The 21,299-nt window shown below is 44.4% G+C and overlaps 2 protein-coding genes across 11 annotated transcripts in view; one reads left to right on the top strand and one right to left on the bottom strand.

The window, feature by feature from the left end:
• Nucleotides 1–6,366, top strand: part of LOC309617240 (zinc finger protein 587B-like) — a 141,188-nt gene extending 134,822 nt beyond the window's left edge. For 8 of the 9 annotated variants that reach the window (XR_014237825.1, XR_014237826.1, XR_014237827.1 and 5 more), the window contains 2 exons: nt 2,057–2,183; nt 3,464–6,366. Coding sequence is in view for 3 of the 9 variants with exons in the window: in XM_082369141.1 (XP_082225267.1) it covers nt 2,057–2,183; nt 3,464–4,761 (1,425 nt within the window). In the remaining 6 variants the exon portion in view is untranslated. The remainder of the gene's footprint in view (nt 1–2,056; nt 2,184–3,463) is intronic. The other variant, XM_082369143.1, reaches the window with a different exon arrangement.
• Nucleotides 1–21,299, bottom strand: part of LOC309617268 (uncharacterized protein) — a gene marked incomplete at its 5' end in the record, with an annotated part of 66,353 nt that overhangs the window by 32,590 nt on the left and 12,464 nt on the right. The window contains one exon of one of the 2 annotated variants that reach the window (XR_014237873.1): nt 17,595–18,248. The exons of the other annotated variant lie outside the window; for it this stretch is intronic. Of the gene's footprint in view, nt 1–17,594; nt 18,249–21,299 lie in introns of those variants that run through there. 2 annotated transcript variants of the gene reach the window in all.

Here is a 21,299-nt window from a genome sequence, read left to right as displayed (position 1 = left end):
CCCTGGATTGGCAGGCTCAGGGGGTTGTTTCTTCATTCTGAAGGCCCTGGGAACCGTGGGGAATTTCAACAAAGAAGACAACTGAAGTTTTCCAAGAGGCTTTTTAAAGGAAGAACAGACTAGAGAGGGTTGATGACAGTGAAGCACAGGGAGACTGAGTCCTTGTGCAGGTCACATAGCTGCTAAGAGTCAGCACTGAGGACTGAATCCCAGAGTTTAGACAGCCTGAGGTCTCTTTGCTCCAGTGGTAAGCAGAGCTATAATGGAGACCAGAGCCCACTGAGCTCCACCATGGTTGCCTGCCTCCACTGACCTCTGCCCACTGGTTCCCATAACAGTTGAAGTGCTTTTAGAATCTACACAAGTAAGGGGAGGGTGTCCTAGGGTCTCACTGATCATGACCCTATATGCATGTGATGTCTGGGGTTGTGGTATCCTGGGACCCTTCACCTGCCATTCTCCCAGCCTTTAGTCTGGGACCCTGGAGAAACGTCAACCGAGGCTGGAAGTTATATGGAGGTGTTCCCAATTCCAGAAATTAGTAAAGTCAAGTCGTCAAGGGCATAGGTACCAGTATGTGCCAGATGCTTGAAGGTGAGGCCAAGCTGGGAATATTCAGGGAAATATAAGTCTCCTTCTGATGAGAACAGAGCAGGGAGGCAGGACTCAGGCCTGGAATGTCTCCCTGAGAAGTGGGTTTTGATTTTGGAGGTGGTAGGAGCAGTTGGGGGGGTGGGGTTGGGTCATAAGATGGAGGTAAACTTACACATGCCTTAACCTGTTCCATCTAGCTGCAGAGAAGAGAAGTCTAGAAATTTGAGACAGAGTTCAGCATTAGACACACATGGGTGGTGACTGCTTGGTGGATTGGGTGGGGCTTTCTGTCACATTTAGGAAGGGGAATTCTTGTCCTGGTGGTAATATTATTAACAGGTCAGGAAGAAGAGAGTAGGTGTCAATTCTGGGTCTCTTTCTTGGGCACCAGGTTGGAGGAAGTGGTCTCTCAGACATAGGTAAAAGGTTTTAAGAGAGGTAGTCATTGAGGGAGGAGAGGATAATCTAGCAGCCACGGTTTCCAAGGGAAGAGTGGACATGAGGTGAATGCAGAGGCCTAGGAGTAACTGAGGCAGGATGACCCTGAGGATGGGGCTGCTGCTTATTCACCATTCTTGACTCACCAGAATTTTGTGGTGACCTTTTGTGGATCCTCTGAGGCTGGTTGATGAGCTCAGGGATGAATAGGACAGCTGTGAGTTACTCGGCCCCATGTTACGGGTGGAATTATGTCCCCCTAAGGTCTTATGTTGAAGTATTAATCCCCAGTAACTCAGCATGTGACTGTGTTTGGAAATAGGGTTTTTTATTAATATGAACCCTCATCCAACATGTCTAGTGTCCTTGTAATAATAGGAAATTTGGGCTCAGACACAGAAGGAAGACCACGTGACATCACGGGGAGATGACAGCCATCAATAAGCCAAGGATTGAGGCTGTAAACGCAACCAACCCTGCCAACACTTGAACTGTCAGAAAACAAAGTTTTGTTGTTTAAGCTAGCCACTATGTGGTACTTTGTTATGGTAGCCGTAGCAGGAGGTGGGGTCCTGCAGAGGTCTGTAGTAGCAGGGCACTCTTGATGCTGTATGATGAGTAACGGGGAGACAAATGGAATTCCTGTGGCTGTGGGGATGCACTTATGGGGTGCACAGAGGCAAGAGGTGCTAAGAAAGATGTGCACACGGAGAGGGAGCATGAGCTGATGATTCCACATCCTTGGTATTAGGGACTTAAGAGTGCAGGTTGAGTCTACATTTGGTTGTACCTGAGAGGTACGCTCTGGGGTATCCCAGGGATATGGCCTGGCTGGGGGCTGGTGGGGCCCTCCCTGCAGGCAGGACCATGAGGAGAGAGTGACATTAGTGGCACCAGGGCCTGGTGTCGCCTCCGAGTTGGAGAGCTTGGGAGGAGGGTAAGCATGGGATAGATGTGTGGGTGATGGGTTGTGGATCCTTGGGAGAGAGGCTTTTTGTGATTTCATTTCTCCCCATCATGGCAGGGTAGTGTGACCTTTGAAGACGTGGTTGTGTACTTCTCCTGGGAGGAGTGGGGGCTCCTTGATGAGGCTCAGAGATGCCTGTACCACGATGTCATGCTGGAGAACTTTGCACTTGTGACCTCACTGGGTAAGGCCCTCACACCCACCCCAGTACCTTGGGCTAGACTCTGATCTTCTCACATTTGAACAGTAGGTTCTGCCTCCTTTCCCAGTTCCCTGGCTGGGTGCTGTGGTCAACAGGGCTGGGCTGAGCGACTGCCCTCTTCTTGAACCTGCAGCCACTGGTGTGCTGCCCCAGTGAGCCTGATGGATCACACCTTACTTGCCCTCTCCCTGGCTGGGTAACTGTCCAGATCCATGGCTCCTCTGCCCAGGTTTTTCTCTCTCCTTTCTGTTGACATTCTTCCTGTCTGTGCCAGCAGTTGCCATTGCTAATATGTTGACTACCTTCGGGGACGGTGGGCTTTTTCTTTTTTTTTTGGCCATGCCCCATGGCTTATGGGATCTTAGTTCCCCAACCAGGGATTGAACTTGGGCCCTTGGCAGTGAAAGTGCAGAATCCTAATCCCTGGACGGAGGGGAATTCCCATTGGGCTATTCTTATAATATGCAGAATTTCTCTGGGCCAATGCTAGTCTATCACCTGTCCTGTCGTTGCCTTAGGACTTAGGTCCCAGGCAGTTGTTCAACTGGGGTTCAGAAAGAAGAGTGCTGGGATGGACATGACTCCAGCCATGGCGAGATGGGCTCAGAGCAGGTCTCTCTTTGGTGAATGGCAGCTGATGGAGGGCATGACATTGAGACTGTATTCAGATCATACAGAACCTGTCCTGTGTCCACCAGTGTGTTGATGGTGATGCCAGTGACCACACATCATTCTACCTTTCCTTCCTTACGCTGGACACTTCTATAACTTCTGATTCTTCTCTGGGTCCCTGGCTGTCCCCACCTTTCTACCTTCATGTGTCACCTTTTCTCTACTGTTCCCTCTACAATGTTCCCCAGGATTAGGTCCCACATAATGTGTTGCAAGGCATGCACATATCATTAAATAGACTTTGAATACCATGTAGTCAGTTGCAACCATATCTTCCTGGGCCTGGATCCTTGAACGCAGCATTGAAATGTCATCAGCAGCCAAGGCCCTCCTGAAGGGCGTTGGCAGAGAAGTGAATTGGAGGTGTTTCTTCCTGTGCTGCACGCCACTCTGACAGCCTCCATCTTGCAAGGGCTCCCTACTTCTTAGGGCTTTCAGAGTCCCAGTACTGCAAAGCAGCTCTTTCATCAACCTCATATTGAAAACAATCCAATGGCCTCATTCTTTGGTGTGTCTGACACATTTGTGTTGGGGCTATCCCCCCACCACCAAAGACAACATGCATTTCACCAGCATTTCTGTGCTTTCAGGTTGTTGGTATGGAATGGAGGATGAGGAGGCATTTTCTGTGCAGAGTGTTTCTGTAGAACAAATGTCACTGCGCAAGACTCCAACTCCAGATCCATCCATTCAGAAGACTCACCCCTGTGAGAAGTGTGTCACGGCCGGGAGAGACATTTTGTATCTGCCTGAGTACCAAGGATTGCCTCCTGGGCAGAAATCATACACCTGTGAGGCATGTGGAAAACAATTTTGGTTCAGTCCAAACCATCACCAGCACCAGAAGCACAATGATGAGAAGCCATTCAAAAGGGAAATAGATAGGGCCTCATTTGTGACGACCTACAGGTTCCATGTTTCAGGGAAGCCCTTCACCTGCGAGGAAGTCGGGAAGGATTTCCTGGCTATGTTGAATCTTCTCCAGCATCAGGCCACTCTCAAAGGGGCAAAGCCACACAGCAGCTCCAGGTGTGTGGAGTCCTTTCATAGCGGAAAAAGTCATTACAAGTACAGTGAGTATGAGAAATTGTTCAGCTATGAATACACACTTTTTCAGGATGACCAACTTCACACTAGAGACAGTTACTATGACTGTGAGAAACCCTTTAACCAAAGCTCCATCCTTATTAATTGCCAGAGACCTGACACAGGAGCAAGGTCTTATGAGTGCAGTGAATGTGGGAAATCCTTTAGCCAAAGCTACAGACTCATTCAACACCACAGAAGTCACACTGCAGCAAGGCCTTATAAGTGCAATGAATGTGGGAAAGCCTTCAGCTACAAATTAAGACTTGTGCAGCACCTACAAATTCACACTAAAGTGAGACCTTATGAGTGTGGCGAATGTGGGAAGTCCTTTAGCTACAGCTCCACTCTCATTAAACATCAGAGAGTTCACACTGGAGCAAGGCCTTATAAGTGTGGTGAGTGTGGGAATTCCTTTAGCCAAAGCTCCAACCTCATTCAGCACCAGAAGATTCACAGTGGAGCGAGGCCTTATAAATGTAGTGAATGTGGAAAATCCTTCAGCTACAAATGCAAACTTGTGCAGCATCTGCGAATTCACACTGGAGAAAGGCCTTATGAGTGTGGGGAATGTGGGAAATCCTTTAGCCACAGCTCCACTCTTAATCAACACCAGAGAATTCACACTGGAGCCAGACCATATAAGTGTGACGAGTGTGAGAAATCCTTTAGCCAAAAGTCCAACCTCATTCAGCATCGGAGAGTACACACAGGAGAAAAGCCTTATGAGTGTGGGGAATGTGGGAAGTCCTTTAGTCAAAGCTCCCACATCATTCAACACAGAAAACTTCACACCAGATAACCTCATGAATGCAGTGACTGGGAAAAAACCAGTTACAGCCAATGGTCTGTAATTCAACAGACGTTCACAGCCTGGATAAATTTTATTTGTGCAGCAAAGTTGGGAAAACCTTCATCTAAAGGTCTCTGAGACCTACAGGGAACATGGGTTTTCAGTGTACTAGAACTAGAGTGTCTTTGTGAGGGAGCCATCTGCTTGACGTTGAACCTCATACAGCTGAGCATCCAGAGTGGGAAGGTTCCCCATGAGTTCTAGGTTTGTGGAAAGCTTTTAGGATCCTCTTTGCATATTCTACTGCTGGCTCCGTTGTCTGAATTATGTCCCTTCCAGTTTCTGTGGCAGAAGCCTCACCTCTACCACTTAGTAGTTTCCAGGTTCCAATAGTGTGTATGTCCCTTGCAGTGATCAGGGAAGGCAGATGTCTCTGTCCCATTCTCTACAGAACAGTAGGAGGAGTAATTTTCAAGGGAGGAAGCACCTCTAGTGCCTCTGTGAGAAGTATAAATCAGTTCCCTTTTCCCAGGGATATCACATAATGCTGAGCACTACTGTGGGGAAGCTGTTCCCCAGGTACTGCAAAGGAATCATGTGCCTTCATGTCTAGAGTTGGGTTTTCTGGTGTTGGTTGTAAGACAGGGGTGAGGCTGGAACCTAAATTCACACACACTGGATGTGATTCATACGCACTGGAGGAGGCTGTGGCAGTGAGAAAGGTGTGCCTCTTCTAAGGTGCCTCCACAAATGTTGTGACTGTGGCTACATTGTGTTGGATGAGGTGTACATGCCATAGCTGTGTTCTTCCTGTAGCTGCAGTCATTGTCAGAGCAAATAAAGCTGTGTATATTCATGTAGCCTCAGGGCTGTTCACTCGACGGATACTGCTGCATAGAGAAGAAAATGAGAATAGAAGGGAGATCCTGGAGCCCAGAGATTTAGTTTTTGTGACCTAGCAGCTGTTCCTGCCAACTCAAATGATCTTTATGAATACTTTTTCCCCTCTTGGAGGGCTGCCCTTCCCAAGCTTTCTAAACCTTTGGTTATGAAAAAAATGGGGGGGGGGATTAGATTTCTATTTAAACAAATTCTTACAAAGGTTTATTGACATATAATTTAAATTGTACAGTGTGGTTAGTTTTGACATAGTGTAAAAACCATTAAAAATAATCCTGATGGTTATCATATCTGTAATTCATAGTTACTTCCCTTTTATTTTTGGCCACACCACACAGCTTGGGGGATCAAGCCTGGGTCGTGGCAGTAAAAGCCCAGAATCCTAACCTGTAGGCTACCAGAGAATATACCCTTTTAAAATCTCTTTCTGCCCTCACAACTACTGATTTACTCTTTCACAGTAAATTAGTTTGTTTCAGAGAATTTTATGTTTACTTTTTAAAAATTGTGTTTTCCCTCCATGCTGCATAATTATTTTCTGATTCATAAATGTTTGCTTATGTAAATACTTCATTCTTTTTATAGCTGAGTACTATATCCTGTCTAGATGTACCACAATTTGTTTACCCACTTTTCTGTTAATGGCCATTTGGCTTGTTTCCAATTTTCGGCTGTTACAAATAAAGCCTTATGTACATACACAATGGAAAGGAACAGGCGATGAAGCCTCCTTTGTTTTTTTCATGTTACAGGTAACTTGTTTCATCTAGCCCCACTATATTAGTGAATTATATAACACATAAACCTCTTCAGAGTTCATTTCTAAGATGTAAATCTTTCACAGCTCCAATATCAGTGTTCAGACTTCCCACCTTAAAGCTTTTGTGTTTCATAAATTTCTTAACCTAGAGGTAGGTAGATATTACCTCTCTGAAGTTCCCCAATCATTCCACTAGAGTGCAACATTCTAGATGTGGTTTGTTGGGTCTTTCCAACTATTTAACATGCTGACCACCCCACCAATTGAAGAGATGAGGGCAAGTTGAAGTGTCTTGATGGTGCACATCTGTTGCAGTGTTTTTACTACCAACAGCTCCACACAGCCAGGAACTTTTTCAGGTACTGTAATGTGCAAGAGTGTGAGGAACTCTCCTTCCTACACCCTAATTCCCAACCCTTCTGGTGTAAATTTGCGAAGGAAGGGTGAACCCGTGGAACACCCCCATCCTTCCTTGGACCCTAATAAGGCAGAGCTTCAGGTCCGTGCTCCTTCCACCCACAACCTCACTGTGGCATGCCCCCAGGGTGCCCTCCAGAATCTGTGAGTGATCTTGTTCCTCAAGTTTGATAGTTTCGAAGTGCTTCCTACCACCTCTTGCAGTTCTCTTATCATGATCCTAGGTAGGAAGCACTTCAAAAAACTAAGAACTGCAAGGGGTGGCCCAGCCACAGTGTTGGTTGGCCCTGGTGAAGGTATAAGTGTCTTTTCCAGGTGAGCCTTGGACATTCCCAGCTGAGATTTACTACTGCCACTAGGCTGGGAACCAGAATATACTAGCCTCAAAGTGACTTGAAAGGAGTGAAAAAACCTGTCATTTCACTAAAAAGTACCCCTTCAGAGAGCACTCCACAACTATAAGCAGAAAAAAATCACAACCTGTATGTACTTTTTGGTAAAGCACAGTAAGTGCAACCAAGGGAAATATTTGAGCCCTGACTTTTGCAAGACTTCTTTAACTGTAGTGGTAAAGTGGAATAGAATCCCTACATAAAAACTTAGGAAACTTCTTATGGAATATTTCTATTATCATTTTCACATTAACAGTATTTTTTAATCACCCTAGAATGTTTTCTTCAAGAAAATTCAAATGATTAAAACACTCTTCACCCTGTAATAGGTATAAATTCACTTCACTTGGGAAACTTGGAATTTTGATAACTAAACGTTTAAGAGAAATATCCCTAAGCAAATCACAGTATCTTTGGCAGGATACATAATAGATTGATGACAAAGTTTAACTCCAACTCCATCCAGTGATACCTTTGAATGAGGAGGAAGGGGGATTGGGAAAGTACAAGGGGAAAAAACGTACGTTTTTATATGTTTGCTTTAAAAAAAGGCCCTGGGGATTTGATAGCAGATGGATTTAGTCAGCCAGGGTTAGCTAGGGGAAAACATCTAATCCCTGAAAACTACTTGGTGTCAGGGAAGAGTCATCAAAAGATGCTGAGATCTGAGAAGTAACCCCACACATGGCTGTGTTGAATTTCCGTCAGCCCTCAAAATTTCTTAACTTTCACAGTAGAAACTTGGAAGGGAGAATAAGAAAAAAGCCAGCTTCATGAAACTGGCCCAAAATGGGGGAAATGCACATCAGAGCATTTATTTGTTGCTTTTGAACACACCTACTTAAAAATCTCTACTGTGTGTGCCACACATTATTCTAAAAAATAATTTTAATTATTTTTAATTATGAAAATTAATAAAATTGTTAATAGGATGAAAGTTTCTAAGGAGAAATGTTGATTTATAGTAACAAGTGCAGGGGATTGGGCTCTAAATTTAACTTTGGGGAAAAGAAAAGCCTGATGGGTAGGGCTTCCCTGGTGACGCCGTGGTTGAGAATCTGCCTGCCAATGCAGGGGACACGGGTTCAATCCCTGGTCCGGGAAGATCGCACATGCCACAGAGCAACTAATCCTGTGCACGCCAACTACTGAGCCTGTGAGTCACAACTACTGCACCCACGTGGCGTGACTACTGAAACCTGTGCGCCTACAGCCCCTGCTCCACAGTGAGAGAAGCTACATCAATGAGAAGCCTATGCACTGCAAGGAAGAGTAGCTCACGCTCGACGCAACTAGAGAAAGCCCACGCAAAGCAATGAAGACCCAACACACAGCCAAAAATAAATAAATAAAAATTTTTAAAAAAAGCCTCATGGGTAAAGGATGTTCCAAATCCACATTTGATGAAGGTGAGGGCACGAGATTTGGGGGGTGGGAGGAAACACCATGGTAACGAGCCTGAGGCCAGAATATACTTTCAACTGTTCAAGGAAAAGAAGGCCACTGCAGAGGTCAAGAGATGTCACTGGGCCACACATAAGACACTATTCCACTCCAAGGATTCAGACTTTAAAGAAAAGAGTTATATTTTTGGCGGGGGTCATAGTCCTTTGAGAGCACATCCTGTCAAAGGGAAGCACACAATAGGGAGCCCAGCTCACGAACCATTAAACGCAGGTAGGGGCGAATTTCCAAGGGGAAGAGAGGGATGCCCGCCTTACCCAGAGGTGGTGGAATAGGCCCTGTGACGGCACCACCAGCCGCGCACCCGGGAGGTACGCTCCACAGAAACGGATCGTCAAGCAACGCTGAGAGGCATAGCCCCAGGAGGAAGCCGGGTCCGCAAGTGAGTTCAAGCTGTGAGTGACCACCAGATCCCACAATTCACATGAATTTTCTCAGTTAGCGGCGTTATTCATAACTGCACCAGCAGAGGGACCCCACCGCCAAGAGTCAGACAAACTTTGTTGGCAGGGAACCCCCATCCCCGCACAACCCCAGAGGGTGCAGGTCAGGAGGCACGAGGAGACCTCTGAGGAGTTATAGGGTTTGAAGCCAGGGTGTGCAGCACGACCTTAGGAGCCAGCCGAACAGCCCACAGTCGCCCACGAGTTCCCGCCTCCCCCGCGACGCGGAGCGCACACTGCCCGCCGGCCGCAGTGTCCTGGCTGCGGGAGGGAGAGGTGGGGCAGAGTCCACCTACCGGAACCTCACGCGAGCCCACTGCCCAGACCGTGGGGCCCTCCATGGGCCTCCCCGCACAGCCTGTTCTGGCCTAGTTCCCACCTCCGGACCCGGGAGACCCGCTCCAGCTCCCCTCGGCAGCCGGAGGAGCCCCGGCAGAGGCTGGTCGTTCTGGCCGGGCGGCCGCAGTCTCTTCCCCATGAGTCTGCAGGTACAACCTCCGGAGAAAGCACGAGGCGCGCCCGCCCGGCACGACCGGGACGATCCCGCCAGTCCCGCCGGCCTCCCGGAACTCTGCTTCGGGCACCGCGGCCGAATCCCATCCCCTGAAGACGTTGCCCGAACTCCGGAAGAGGGAAGGGACAATATAAACGTGGCTGCCAAATGGCGCCCGACAACGGGCGCCAACGTCAGCGGGACGGATTCGCATCCCGGACCGACGAGGGCGCACTGCCGGCCCCCCGGGGTGCTGGACCTAGTCCCGGCCTACCTCGGAGCGCGTCTCTCAGCCCGGGACCGTCACTCGGGCTGCCCAGAATGGCACCAGCGAGTTCCCGGGAGGACTTAGAAAAATTCTGCAGCAGGCAGTGTACACCTAAAACCGTACAAAGATTCATGGAGAATAACGGGTGAAATTTTTTTTTTTTTTTTTTTTTTTTGGCTGAGTCGTGTGGCTTTGCGATCTTAGTTCCCGGATCAGGGGGATGAACCCACGTCCTTGGCAGTAAAAGTGCCGAGTCCTAATGACTGGACGACCAGGGACTGCCCGGATATTTTAATTATATCATTTTGAGCAGAGGTCTTTCTAAAGCAAAAAAAAAAAAAAAAGCCCAAAGGACATGAAGGAAATAATTTATAACTTGACCACATAGAAGTTTAAACAAAATCTGCCTCTGCATTGACCATAACAAAGTTCAAAGACAAAAAATGGATGTGGGGAACACTGGTGCTAATGTACATGGAGTGATAAGAATACTGATCTCATCATTACTTACCATAAAAAATAGGAGAGGATTAATAGCCTTTTACTCAATAAACTTCCAGCATGTCTGTACAATGCAACAGTATGAAAGAGAGACTGTGTGTGTTTAAAGTGAGGTTAATGTTGATGGTGAATTGTTCCATGAAATTTTTTTTTAAGGTGCAGAATTTCCTTTGGTTTGGTTTTTTGTGTGTGTTTTTTTTTAAGTACATGTATTTCTATTTTAAAAGATAGATGAACAGGCAAAGGAACTAGAATCACTACAGCAATTTCAAAATCCAAGAATAAAGTTGCCCATAATTTAAGGCTTATTTATAGAGCTGATAGAGACCATGTGATGTTTGCAGTTAGACACGTTGATCAATGGAACACAACAGAGATTCAAACAAATATGGCTAAGCCCAAGTGATTTTTGGCAAATGTGCAAAAGCAATTCACTGGAGAAAAAATGGCTTCTCTATGATATGGGCAATCGGACATCCACAGCAAAACACAAAAGCAAGCAAGCGAGCAAACAAAAAAAACTTAACCTAAACACCTTAACTTCACACCTCGTACAAATTCAAAATGGATCACTCACGTTAATGTAAAATTTAACACTAGAACACACTTCAGAGGAAAAAATTCCAGGAAAAAAAATGGGGATCTAGGGTCAGGCAAAGAGATTTTAAAATCTGACACCAGAAGTGTGATCCATACAAAGAAATAGAGACATTGGAAGTTTTCAAAATTAAAAACCTAGGCTGTGAAACACCATCTGAAGAGGATGAAAGGACCAAGGACTGAAGCAGGGAAAAAACATGAGCAAACCACACATCATATATGAATATGAAAGAACTCTCAAAACTATTATCTTAAAAAAAAATCCAAATACAAAATAGACAAAACACAGAACAGGCATTTCACCCAAGAGGAAGAGATATGATTGGACAGCAAATAAGAAGTGTTTGGACATACATAGCGAAGGAAGAATGGGCAGGACTGGGCAATGGGTTGTCTATGACATGGGGACATACAGGATGAGGAAACGCTTCTGGAGTTTGGAAAAGAGTCACTGCGTGAACAGTGGTACAATCCATTCAGACAGGGGGAAGTCTGGGGCGTGGCCAGTGTAAGGAAGCAGAATTTTTAGGATTGGACCACTTTTAATATGACATTTCTGTGAGGCATCCAAGTCAGAAAACCAACTAGATGGTTGTATATCTAATTCTGGAAGGAGTTGAAATCTGGGGTTTATAAGCATAGAGTTCTTAATGACTTAGAAATGGACTAGACCACTCAGAGGTTATTTATTTTTTTAATCATATCGGTAATAGACTGTAGTGCCCAGCGTGGAGCAACAGATGCACTTCAAGTTTTAACACCCAGGCAGAGGAGCCTATGCTGGTGAACAGTGCTGTGGAGGAGCATCAAGAAAGGTAGTAGTGAAATGAGAAACCTCTGGTTGTCAGGAGCCAGAGAGAACAGTATTCCAAGAAACCAAGATTAGTGAGCCACTTACCTGAACTGCTCTGAAGGAAACCAGGACATGTCACCCCAAAATATCACCCACTGTTTGGCACATCAATTATTTTGAATTCCAGGTACTTATGACACAGCAGATGCAGGAAAGATGCTCTGACACTCCTTTTTCTTCCTGAGAGCAGGAGATAAAACTCCCATGTGAAAGGTACCCTCCCTGTACCAGGAGGAAGACATTCTTAATCATCAGAGACAGGAAATGTGAGTGGGAGAATTGGGGACTGAGCAGTTTGTACCAACAAAACCTTACTAATCTCATGCCTATCTTCCTAGTTCACTTCTTCACCGTGAACTACCCACAGCCCAGACCTGTCTTGTCAATTCTTCACAAATTGATTGTCTAAAAGATATAAAAGCTTCCTGTTCTTGTCATATCTTTGGGTCTTCGATCTCTCATGAAAGCTCCCATGTACATGTAAACATTTAATAAAATGTGTGTGCTCTTCTTCTATTAATCTGTCTTTTGTCAGTTTCAACCTTAGGCCCAGTCAGAGACCCTAAAAAGAGGGAAGAGGAGAATTTTTCCTTCCCTACAGCTGTTAGAATGTCCAGTAAGATGGTAAATGGAAAGTGAGCATTAGATGTTCACCAAAGAAGTCATTGGTGTCCATGGCAAAAGAGAGCAGTATTTGGAGCCATCTGGTGGGAAATTGTGTATACAGTGAAATAAAGAGCAGATGTCAGGTGAAGATATTGAAAGGTTATATGTTAAACAAAACTTCAACTCTTTATTTTTTGTTTGTTTGTTTTTTTAAAGAGCAGTTTGGGTTCACAGCAAAACTGGAGTACAGTTTGTTCCAATATGCCCCCTCCTCTGCCATCGCTGATTCCCACCACCCTCACAAATGAGAGAGAGAGAGAGAGAGACCTCAGAGCCCTCCCCTTCTCTACTATCCTATCAACATTCCGCATCAGTGTGTTGAGTCTACATGCATTAGGGTTCACTCTTGATGTACATTTTGTGGGTTTTGACCAATCTATCTCACCATTATAGTATCATAGAGAATAGTTTCCATCTTAAAAATCCTGTGCTCCCCCTATTCACCCCCACCCCAACCCCCGACCCCCTACAACGCCTCGCAACACACTGATCTCTTTACCCTCTCCAAACTTTTGCCTTTTCCGTAATATCATATATAGTTGGAACCATAAGGTATGCAACCTCTTCAGATTGCCTTCTTTCAGTGAGTAATATGCATTTAAGGTTCCCCTCCTGTCGCCTCACAGTTCCATAGCTCGCTCACTTCTTTTTAGCACCAAATAATTCCTTTGCATGAATGTACCCATCTGTGTCTGTTCAACTCCTGAGTGACATCTCGGTTGCCTCCTAGTCCTGGCAGTTATGAAAAAAGCCACCGTTAATGTCCACGTGCCGGTTTCTGCTGTTTTTGGCGGGGTGTGTGTATATATATATTTTTTAAGTGTCTGTAGCTCAAAACAAGACTAGTTCCTCCTCCATTTATGTCTTTTACCTCATGTTTGGCTTTTGACAGAAAGGGACATTTTTCTGACACGATGGGGCTGGGGAGGCTGAAGTATAAGATGGGTGCAGGCCCATGCATATTCCTTTCTTATGTGGTGGGAAGATGACTCTTGCCGTTTGGGATCTAATTTCTCCGTGAATGATCAGGGAAGATACCAGGCGTAAAGAGGGAGAGTGAAGGTTAGAAAAACATGGAGAAGATTAGTTATAGATGCCGGGGTCTCCAGCACATGAACCTAACAGATTTCTGGATGTGTACGGCAGATTTGGTGTGTAGGACTTTGAATTTACAGTGCTATCATCTAGCCACTTTTGGATGTCACACACTACCTCCTCACCACTAGAAAGAAGAAGGAAGATGGATAAACATGATTGAACCCCACAAATGGCACCTCTGAATCAAGACGGGTGCTCTCTTTGGGCAAATTGTGACTCTAAGTTGTGATCCCAGGGTTGTTTTATTTTACTTTCTGTTTTGTTTTTGGGCCGCGCAGCTTGTGGGATCTTAGTTCCCCAACCAGGGATTGAACCTGGGCCCTCTGCAGTGAAAGCACCAAGTCCTAACCACTGGACCGCCAGGGAATTCCCCCCCCCAGGGTTGTTTTAAAGACTGAACTAATAAGAGTTTACACAAGGAGGATGTGAATGTACTTAATGCCACTTATAAATAACAAAATGATAAATTTTATGTGATACATATTTTTAACCACAATTCAAAACAGAACACCCTCTCCCTGACTCAGACTAAGGGAGTTCCTGGGTCTATCAGGGTCATTGGCACTGTGGAAAACCAGGGGTCAGCAAACAGAAATATTTTCTTCCTCTTGAGGTGAATAAAAATTGTAAAAGACAGTAGTTGTACATCCTGTAATTCAATAAAGGAAAGGTAGGGATTAATTTTAGCATTTAAAAGCATACACTGTCCACCTTTCTAAGTATTTACACTACAAATTATGTGTAATTTGTTGGGTCAAGCAGTGCTTGGAAACTTGCAGAGTAACTGAGCCTGTTGCCAAATCTTTTGTTGGTGTCCATGTCTGCAGACTGTGTGTGACCCAAATGGGGTTAAGACTGGGGTGGGGGAAGAATTTTGGAGTTTATGTCCATATTTAGTATGTGTAAGAGAGGAAAATGATGTTCCCTCTAGAACCTTCTGAGTTTTTGGCTGTAACAAAAAGACGGATCAAGAAGAGAAAAACAAGGGCTTCCCTGGTGGCGCAGTGGTTAAGAATCCGCCTGCCAATGCAGGGGACACGGGTTCGAGCCCTGGCCCAGGAAGATTCCCACATGCCGTGGAGCAACTAAGCCCATGCGCCACACCTACTGAGCCTGAGTTCTAGAGCCCGCAAGCCACAATTACTGAGCCCATGTGCCACAACTACTGAAGCCTGCATGCCTAGAGCTTGTGATCCGCAACAAGAGAAGCCACAACGAGAAGCCTGCGCACCGCAATGAAGAGTAGCCCCCACTCACCACAACTAGAGAAAGCCTTCGCACAGCAACGAAGACCCAACACAACCAAACATAAATAAATAAATAAATAAATAAATACATTTATAAAAAAGAAGAGAAAAACAAGCAATTTATGAATGAGTGCAGTGCACACCCTGTGGGAGAAACCTAAACCAGAAGTAACTCAAAATGGAGGCTCAGAACTCCAGCTTTTATGCAACTTCAACAAAGAACAATAAAGTTGTAGAGAAATGACAGGAGAGAGGAAAGCAGTTTTAGGCTTCCACAGGGGGCAAACTGTGGGAAGGGAAACATATGGAGGGAAACTAATGGAGTAAGGTATTGTTTGCAGATTCCTCTGGTGCCATCTCTGGGTTGATGAGAATGTCTTCTTTCCTTCTCTAGGGAAGATAACATCCACGTGGGAGTTCTATGTCCTGCTTTAAGGAAGAAAAAGAGTCAGAGTGTCCTTGCACCTGCTGTTTCTTAAGTGCCTTGAACTCAAAATAATCAATGTAAGGACTTCCCTGGTGGTCCAGTGGTTAAGACTCCTCACTTCCACTGCAGGGCGTGTGGGTTCGATCTCTGGTCAGGGAATTAAGATTCCACATGCCGCGCCGCATGGCCAAAAATACATTAAAAAAGAAAGAAAAAATCATTGTGCCAAATTGGGGTGACATATTTTGGTTCACCCCCTTCTCAGGGATAACTGTTCTCTAGTCACGATATAAAAATATAACATGTGTTCACTGATGTGTGTCTGGGCCTTATGGCCTGGTCTAATGGCTCCACAGTGAGCATCTTCTACAGGCACAAGAGGCAAGTATGATACATTCACAGCACCCAGCGCTGCCCCAGATTCTCCTGAGACCAGAGCCACCCAAACCATCCTGATCCTGATGTGCACCTTTGTCACTTTCTACTTGCTTTCCTTCATCTTGGTACTTTACATGGTGCTATTTGATAATCCAAGGGTATAAGGGTATAAGGATAAATACTGTTGCATTTGTGGAGACATGTTTCCCCAATGTTTTCCCTTTGTGCTCATCAATAACAACAACTCTGTCTCCAGGCTCTATTTCCTCTGCTGGGGCAAAAGGTAATTTTCTCTAAATCTGTCACAAGACCTGAAGGTTTCTGTTCTTTACAAAATATTCATATGTCCATTCATCCATTAGGTAAGGCTAAGCCTCTACTATGGGCCAAGTACTATTAGGTAATTCAATTACCTAAATTAGACCAGTAGCTCCAGTCCTCATAGGGATTGCGATATATTTCAATGATCTTAGGACACACATTTTTCTTCCTTCTAACAGCTCTAAAATTGGGAGATATCATATACTGAATAGCATCTTATACTTGTGGCTGAGCAGTTGTGATATCGAGTTCACAGGCTTCAACCTAGTCCTAGTGCTTCAACTGAGTGTGGCAAATCACAGCAGAAGTTGCCAAATCCTTCAGAATGTAAGCAATTTGAAAGTAACAAAGGACTCCGTGACTGACTCCTGTATCATATAAAACTATCATTAAGGCACCTTATCACAGCATTTTTCTTTCTAAAATACCTATAAGATAATGGTCTGTTTTACACTTGGTGGTATCTTAGCTTTGGTTTAAAAAAAAAAAAAAGTTTAGCCAGGACACAGTCTTTAAGCATACATCTATACAAATTATTACACAACTTAAATTACTGTAAATGCTGGGAGATCAAATTTAGGTGATTATGACAAAATACAACTACTGGACTTGACCTAGTCTGAAGGCTCAAGAAAAGATACCTTGAGAATGTATTTCTGTGTATGAAAAAAATATTCTGCAATAATTTACTATATGTTGAGTGTTGGGAAGAATATTCCAGTGAGAGAGAGAAGTGCCTGTGAAGGGTTGGTGCTGGGAAGCTGTGTGAACATTCAGGAAAGACAGAAGGGGCTGAGACAGAATGAAGGATACTTCATGTCCAGACTCTGAACTAAGGAGACAGAATAATTTGTAGAGGGACTTCCCTGGTGGTCCAGTGGTTAGGGCTCCACAATTCCAGTGCAGGGGGCACGGGTTCGATCCCTGGTTGGGGAACTAAGGTCCCGCATGCTGTGCGGCATGACCAAAAAACAAACAAAAAGAAATAATAATTTGTGGAAATAATAACTTAGCTCACCCATAAATCCAATGTATGCAATTTATAAATTTGAAATCATTAGAAATTAAATCTTAGGTCTTATTAAACTACAATACTGTGATGACATTTTTTTATATGGTGATAAAATCAGCAAGAAGATGTAATTTCATTTCACAAATAATATTATTCAATCAATTTAATTTGTTCAAAAAGTCAAATTGATAAGGACATTATACGAATTTTAAAAACATAATTTGTAAACATCTACATACACAAATCAAATGTCTAAAGCCTCTTGAAAGCAAATCTCTGAGGCTCTCCTGCTTCTTCTTATCTAGTAACCTAAAAGCCAAGGCCATTATTCAAAATCACAGTTCAACAATTTTTCCTTCAAAAACACCTTTCACCAAGATTTTATGTAGCAATATAAAGAGCGGAACCACACAACACTGTAAACTAACTGTACTTCAATAAAGGATAAATAAATAAATAAATAAAAAGAGCCAAACCTCTGTAAAGCATTAGAAGATTAATGGTTATCTTTCTTTCATCCTATGTTAGAACAATTATTTTTCCAGATATTATCAATAAGTACATTTCACAAGTTTTGTGTTTTTTTCTCTTTTTAAAATTTATTTATTTATCTTTTTTTTTTTTTTGGCTGCATTGGGTCTTCGTTGCGCACAGGCTTTCTCTAGTTGTGGCGAGCAGGGGCTACTCTTCCTTGCGGTGTGCAGGCTTCTCATTGTGGTGGCTTCTCTTGTTGTGGAGCACGGGCTCTAGGCGCACAGGCTTCAGGAGTTGTGGCGGGCTCAGTAGTTGTGGTTTGCGGGCTCTAGAGTGCAGGCTCAGTAGCTGTGGCACATGGGCTTAGTTGCTCCATGGCATGTGGTATCTTCCCGGACCAGGGCTCGAACCCGTGTCTCCTGCATTGTCAGGCAGATTCTTAACCACTGTGCCACCAGGGAAGTCCCATTGTTTCCTTTTTAACTGAGTTTTGTTAACCTCCAAATGTATTTCAATCAGGTCTAGCAGACTTTTTCAAACCATGTTTTGCAACCCTTGGCTCAATCAAAAGATGGAGTGACTAATCCGTGGAACTGTGTATGCACAGGAGAAAAATGAATGATTTAACAGACTTTTCTTTTCCCATCTGGAATCTGAGAAGTCTGACAATGTCAGAGATTTGAACACAACCAGGCTGAACATCCATTATCCAGGAATGTGTCTCCTCCACAAGGAAGTTGCAAACTCAAGGGACACTGAGGTATTTCAGCCAACTCAGAATACTGTAGAGGGAAGCAAAAGAATGGAAGAGAGGGCTACAAACAGGACAAAGAGTGACAGGGTTTAGGCGGATTCCCCAGTGAGGAAGTTTTAAGCTTATAAAGCCATAGTTCCCTAAGTGGGCCCTGTAATACTTTTAATTTTCAAGACAAAAAAGGGATAAAAATCTGATTAACCAATGGCCCTCTCTCTATACTTCGTATGAAGAGGATTCCATATGCCATTTAGACTCTGACTGCCTCCCTGATTTTTTTAGCGAAGGGTATTTTGTTAGGCAGATCCATGTCTATTACACTGTGTTTCAATCTACATCTATTACACTGTAATGTCAATTACACTGTGTTTCCCCATGTGTGAAATACAAATTAAATATGAGGCTTAATTCTCCCTGTTGAAAATGGGGAGATTCTCCCTTGTCTTTGGTCAGAGCATTTAGCTTAGAGAACTGCTACGCACTTCCTTATCTCTTTAAAATGCATCACTTTGAATACTAGATAGGACTTTTGTCAGTTGGGCTTTTTTGTTTTTCAGATTCATGACCCAGAATAGTCTTTCTTAAGAACCTAGGAGCCGGGCTTCCCTGGTGGCGCAGTGGTTGAGAATCTGCCTGCTAATGCAGGGGACACGAGTTCGAGCCCTGGTCTGGGAAGATCCCACATGCCGCGGAGCAGCTGGGCCCGTGAGCCACAATTACTGAGCCTGCGTGTCTGGAGCCTGTGCTCCGCAACAAGAGAGGCCGCGATAGTGAGAGGCCCGCGCACAGCGATGAAGAGTGGCTCCCACTTGCCACAACTAGAGAAAGCCCTCGCACAGAAACGAAGACCCAACATAGCCATAAATTAAAAATAAATAAATAAATAAAAATTTTTAAAAAAGGAAAGCATTAAAAAAAAAAAAAAAAAGAACCTAGGAACCATTTCTTTAAAATGGAAACATCTTTAGTCCCAGCTTCTTGAAATGCAAACATCAAGGGAGCTAGCTCACCTATCTCCTGGTCCCGTGGGAGGGTAGGAGCCTAACCTCGGTGGGTGCCTTGCTCCAATTTGAAAAAACTTCCCAAAGTAGTTTGTCTTTCCTCTAGATAAAGCTAATTCGCTAACACAGATGGTCACCCCAATTACCAGGTATAGTTAGGATAAACTATCTGTGACAAATGATGCTGTCAACCAAAAACTGTTGAGGCAAAATCAAGCAGAAGCGTTTATTTGGGTCAAAGAATTGCAACTCAGGATACACAGATTCGGGTAGCAACCCAAATAGTGTCCTACTAGGGAGTGAAAGTCAGGGGTTTTTAAAGACAAAAAGGGGAATGTCTACATAATTCAAAGTATTTTGATTGGTGCTGGAGTCAGAAAGCTAGTCTTGGCTAAACATGTTTGATTGCTAAAGGTGTCACTAAGCAAAAATGTTACTGGAGCAAGGTACTTTTGCAGAGTTCTTGAAACACTGTGGTTTGGCCCATTCCAGTTCACGTTTCACCTGGTGAGGACGTGCGTAAGACCCACTTCTTTAATGGCCTCTCAGTTCCGTTTAAAAACCCCTTGACATAAACGACTCCATTTTATTTCATCTTTCACAATGCTGTCAAGTCCTCTTACTTGAAGACTAGTTATATTTATCTTGAAAACATGTAAATAATGGGTTCTATGTGCTTGTCTATATAAGGGAGTGAGGTTTTTTCAGTTATTTTTCTGTCTTTGTAATTTCTTAGCAGATGGCTTCGGATGCACATCACATCCTGCTTTAATACTGACCCAATAATGTGGTATAATGAGAAATTTATTTGGCCTTTGTCCCCAGATCCTGGCAGAGCTTCTAAAACCCTTGGAATTTCCTGAGTGACAGGAATATCTTTTGTCACTCATAACAGGTCCCGTCTGTTGTTGTAGTTGCAGCACACGGGCTCTCTAGTTGTGGCTTGTGTGCTAAGTATTTGTGGCATGCGGGCTTAGTTGCCCCACGGCATGTGGGATCTTAGTTCCCTGACCAGGGATTGAACCCGTGTCCCCTGCATTGGAAGGCAGATTCTTTTTTTTGTTTTTTAAATTTTATTTATTTATTTTTGGCTGCGTTGGGTCTTTGTTGCTGCATGCAGGCTTTCTCTAGTGGCGGCGAGCGGGGGCTACTCTTCGTTGCTGTGCGCAGGCTTCTCATTGCAGTGGCTTCTCTTGCTGCAGAGTATGGGCTCTAGGCACGCGGGCTCAGTAGTTGTGGCTCACGGGCTCTAGAGCGCAGGCTCAGTAGTTGTGGTGCACAGGCTTAGTCACTCCGCAGCATGTGGGATCTTCCTGGACCAGGGCTCGAACCTGTGTCCCCTGCATTGGCAGGTGGATTCGTAACAACTGCACCATCAGAGAAGCCCGAAAGGCAGATTCTTAACTACTGGACCACCAGGGAAGTCCCAAGACGTCCCTTTTGAGCACAACTGAATTTATGCTTCAAGAGGTGATTTAGGTTGGGGCTCCTAAAGAGCGCCACCCACTGACCTCCAGGAAGGGGATGTGAGGAGAGAGCTGGAGTTTAAAGCTCTATACAAACTCTTGAACAAGATTTAAGGAGCTTCCAAGTCTGTAAACGTACTGGGAGGGTGACAGATTTCAGTTCCATGAGGACAGACGCTCTTGTGCTCCAGACCCTTCCAGAAATTGCCCTATATACTTCTTCATCTGCCTATTAAATTTAAGTACATGTTTCCCTGAGTTCTGTGAGCTGCTCTAGCAAAATAATCAAACTCCAGGAGGGGGTCATGGGAACAACCTGGACTTTTGAAAGATATCTGAAGTGGAGGAAGACTTGTGGGACTGAGCCCTTCACCTGTGGGATCTCATGCTATCTCCAGGGAGATAATGTCAGAATTGATTGCTTGGTGAGGTTAGAAAACACACACTACAAACAATGAAAGTGTTTTCTGTCTCCACCACCTTTGTGGACAGGATCTGTGGGTTGGGAGATTTTGTTTTTATTTCCCCAACAGTCACCATCACAATCTATCTGCTGGGACGAAATCTCAATCACTCATCTCATCAATATCTTGTGTACAGGAAATATGAGGA

The sequence above is a fragment of the Balaenoptera borealis genome (assembly GCF_965194805.1).
Source record: "Balaenoptera borealis genome assembly, chromosome: 19".
Classification (NCBI taxonomy): Eukaryota; Metazoa; Chordata; class Mammalia; order Artiodactyla; family Balaenopteridae; genus Balaenoptera; species Balaenoptera borealis.
This window is presented reverse-complemented; position numbering and strand designations above follow the sequence as displayed.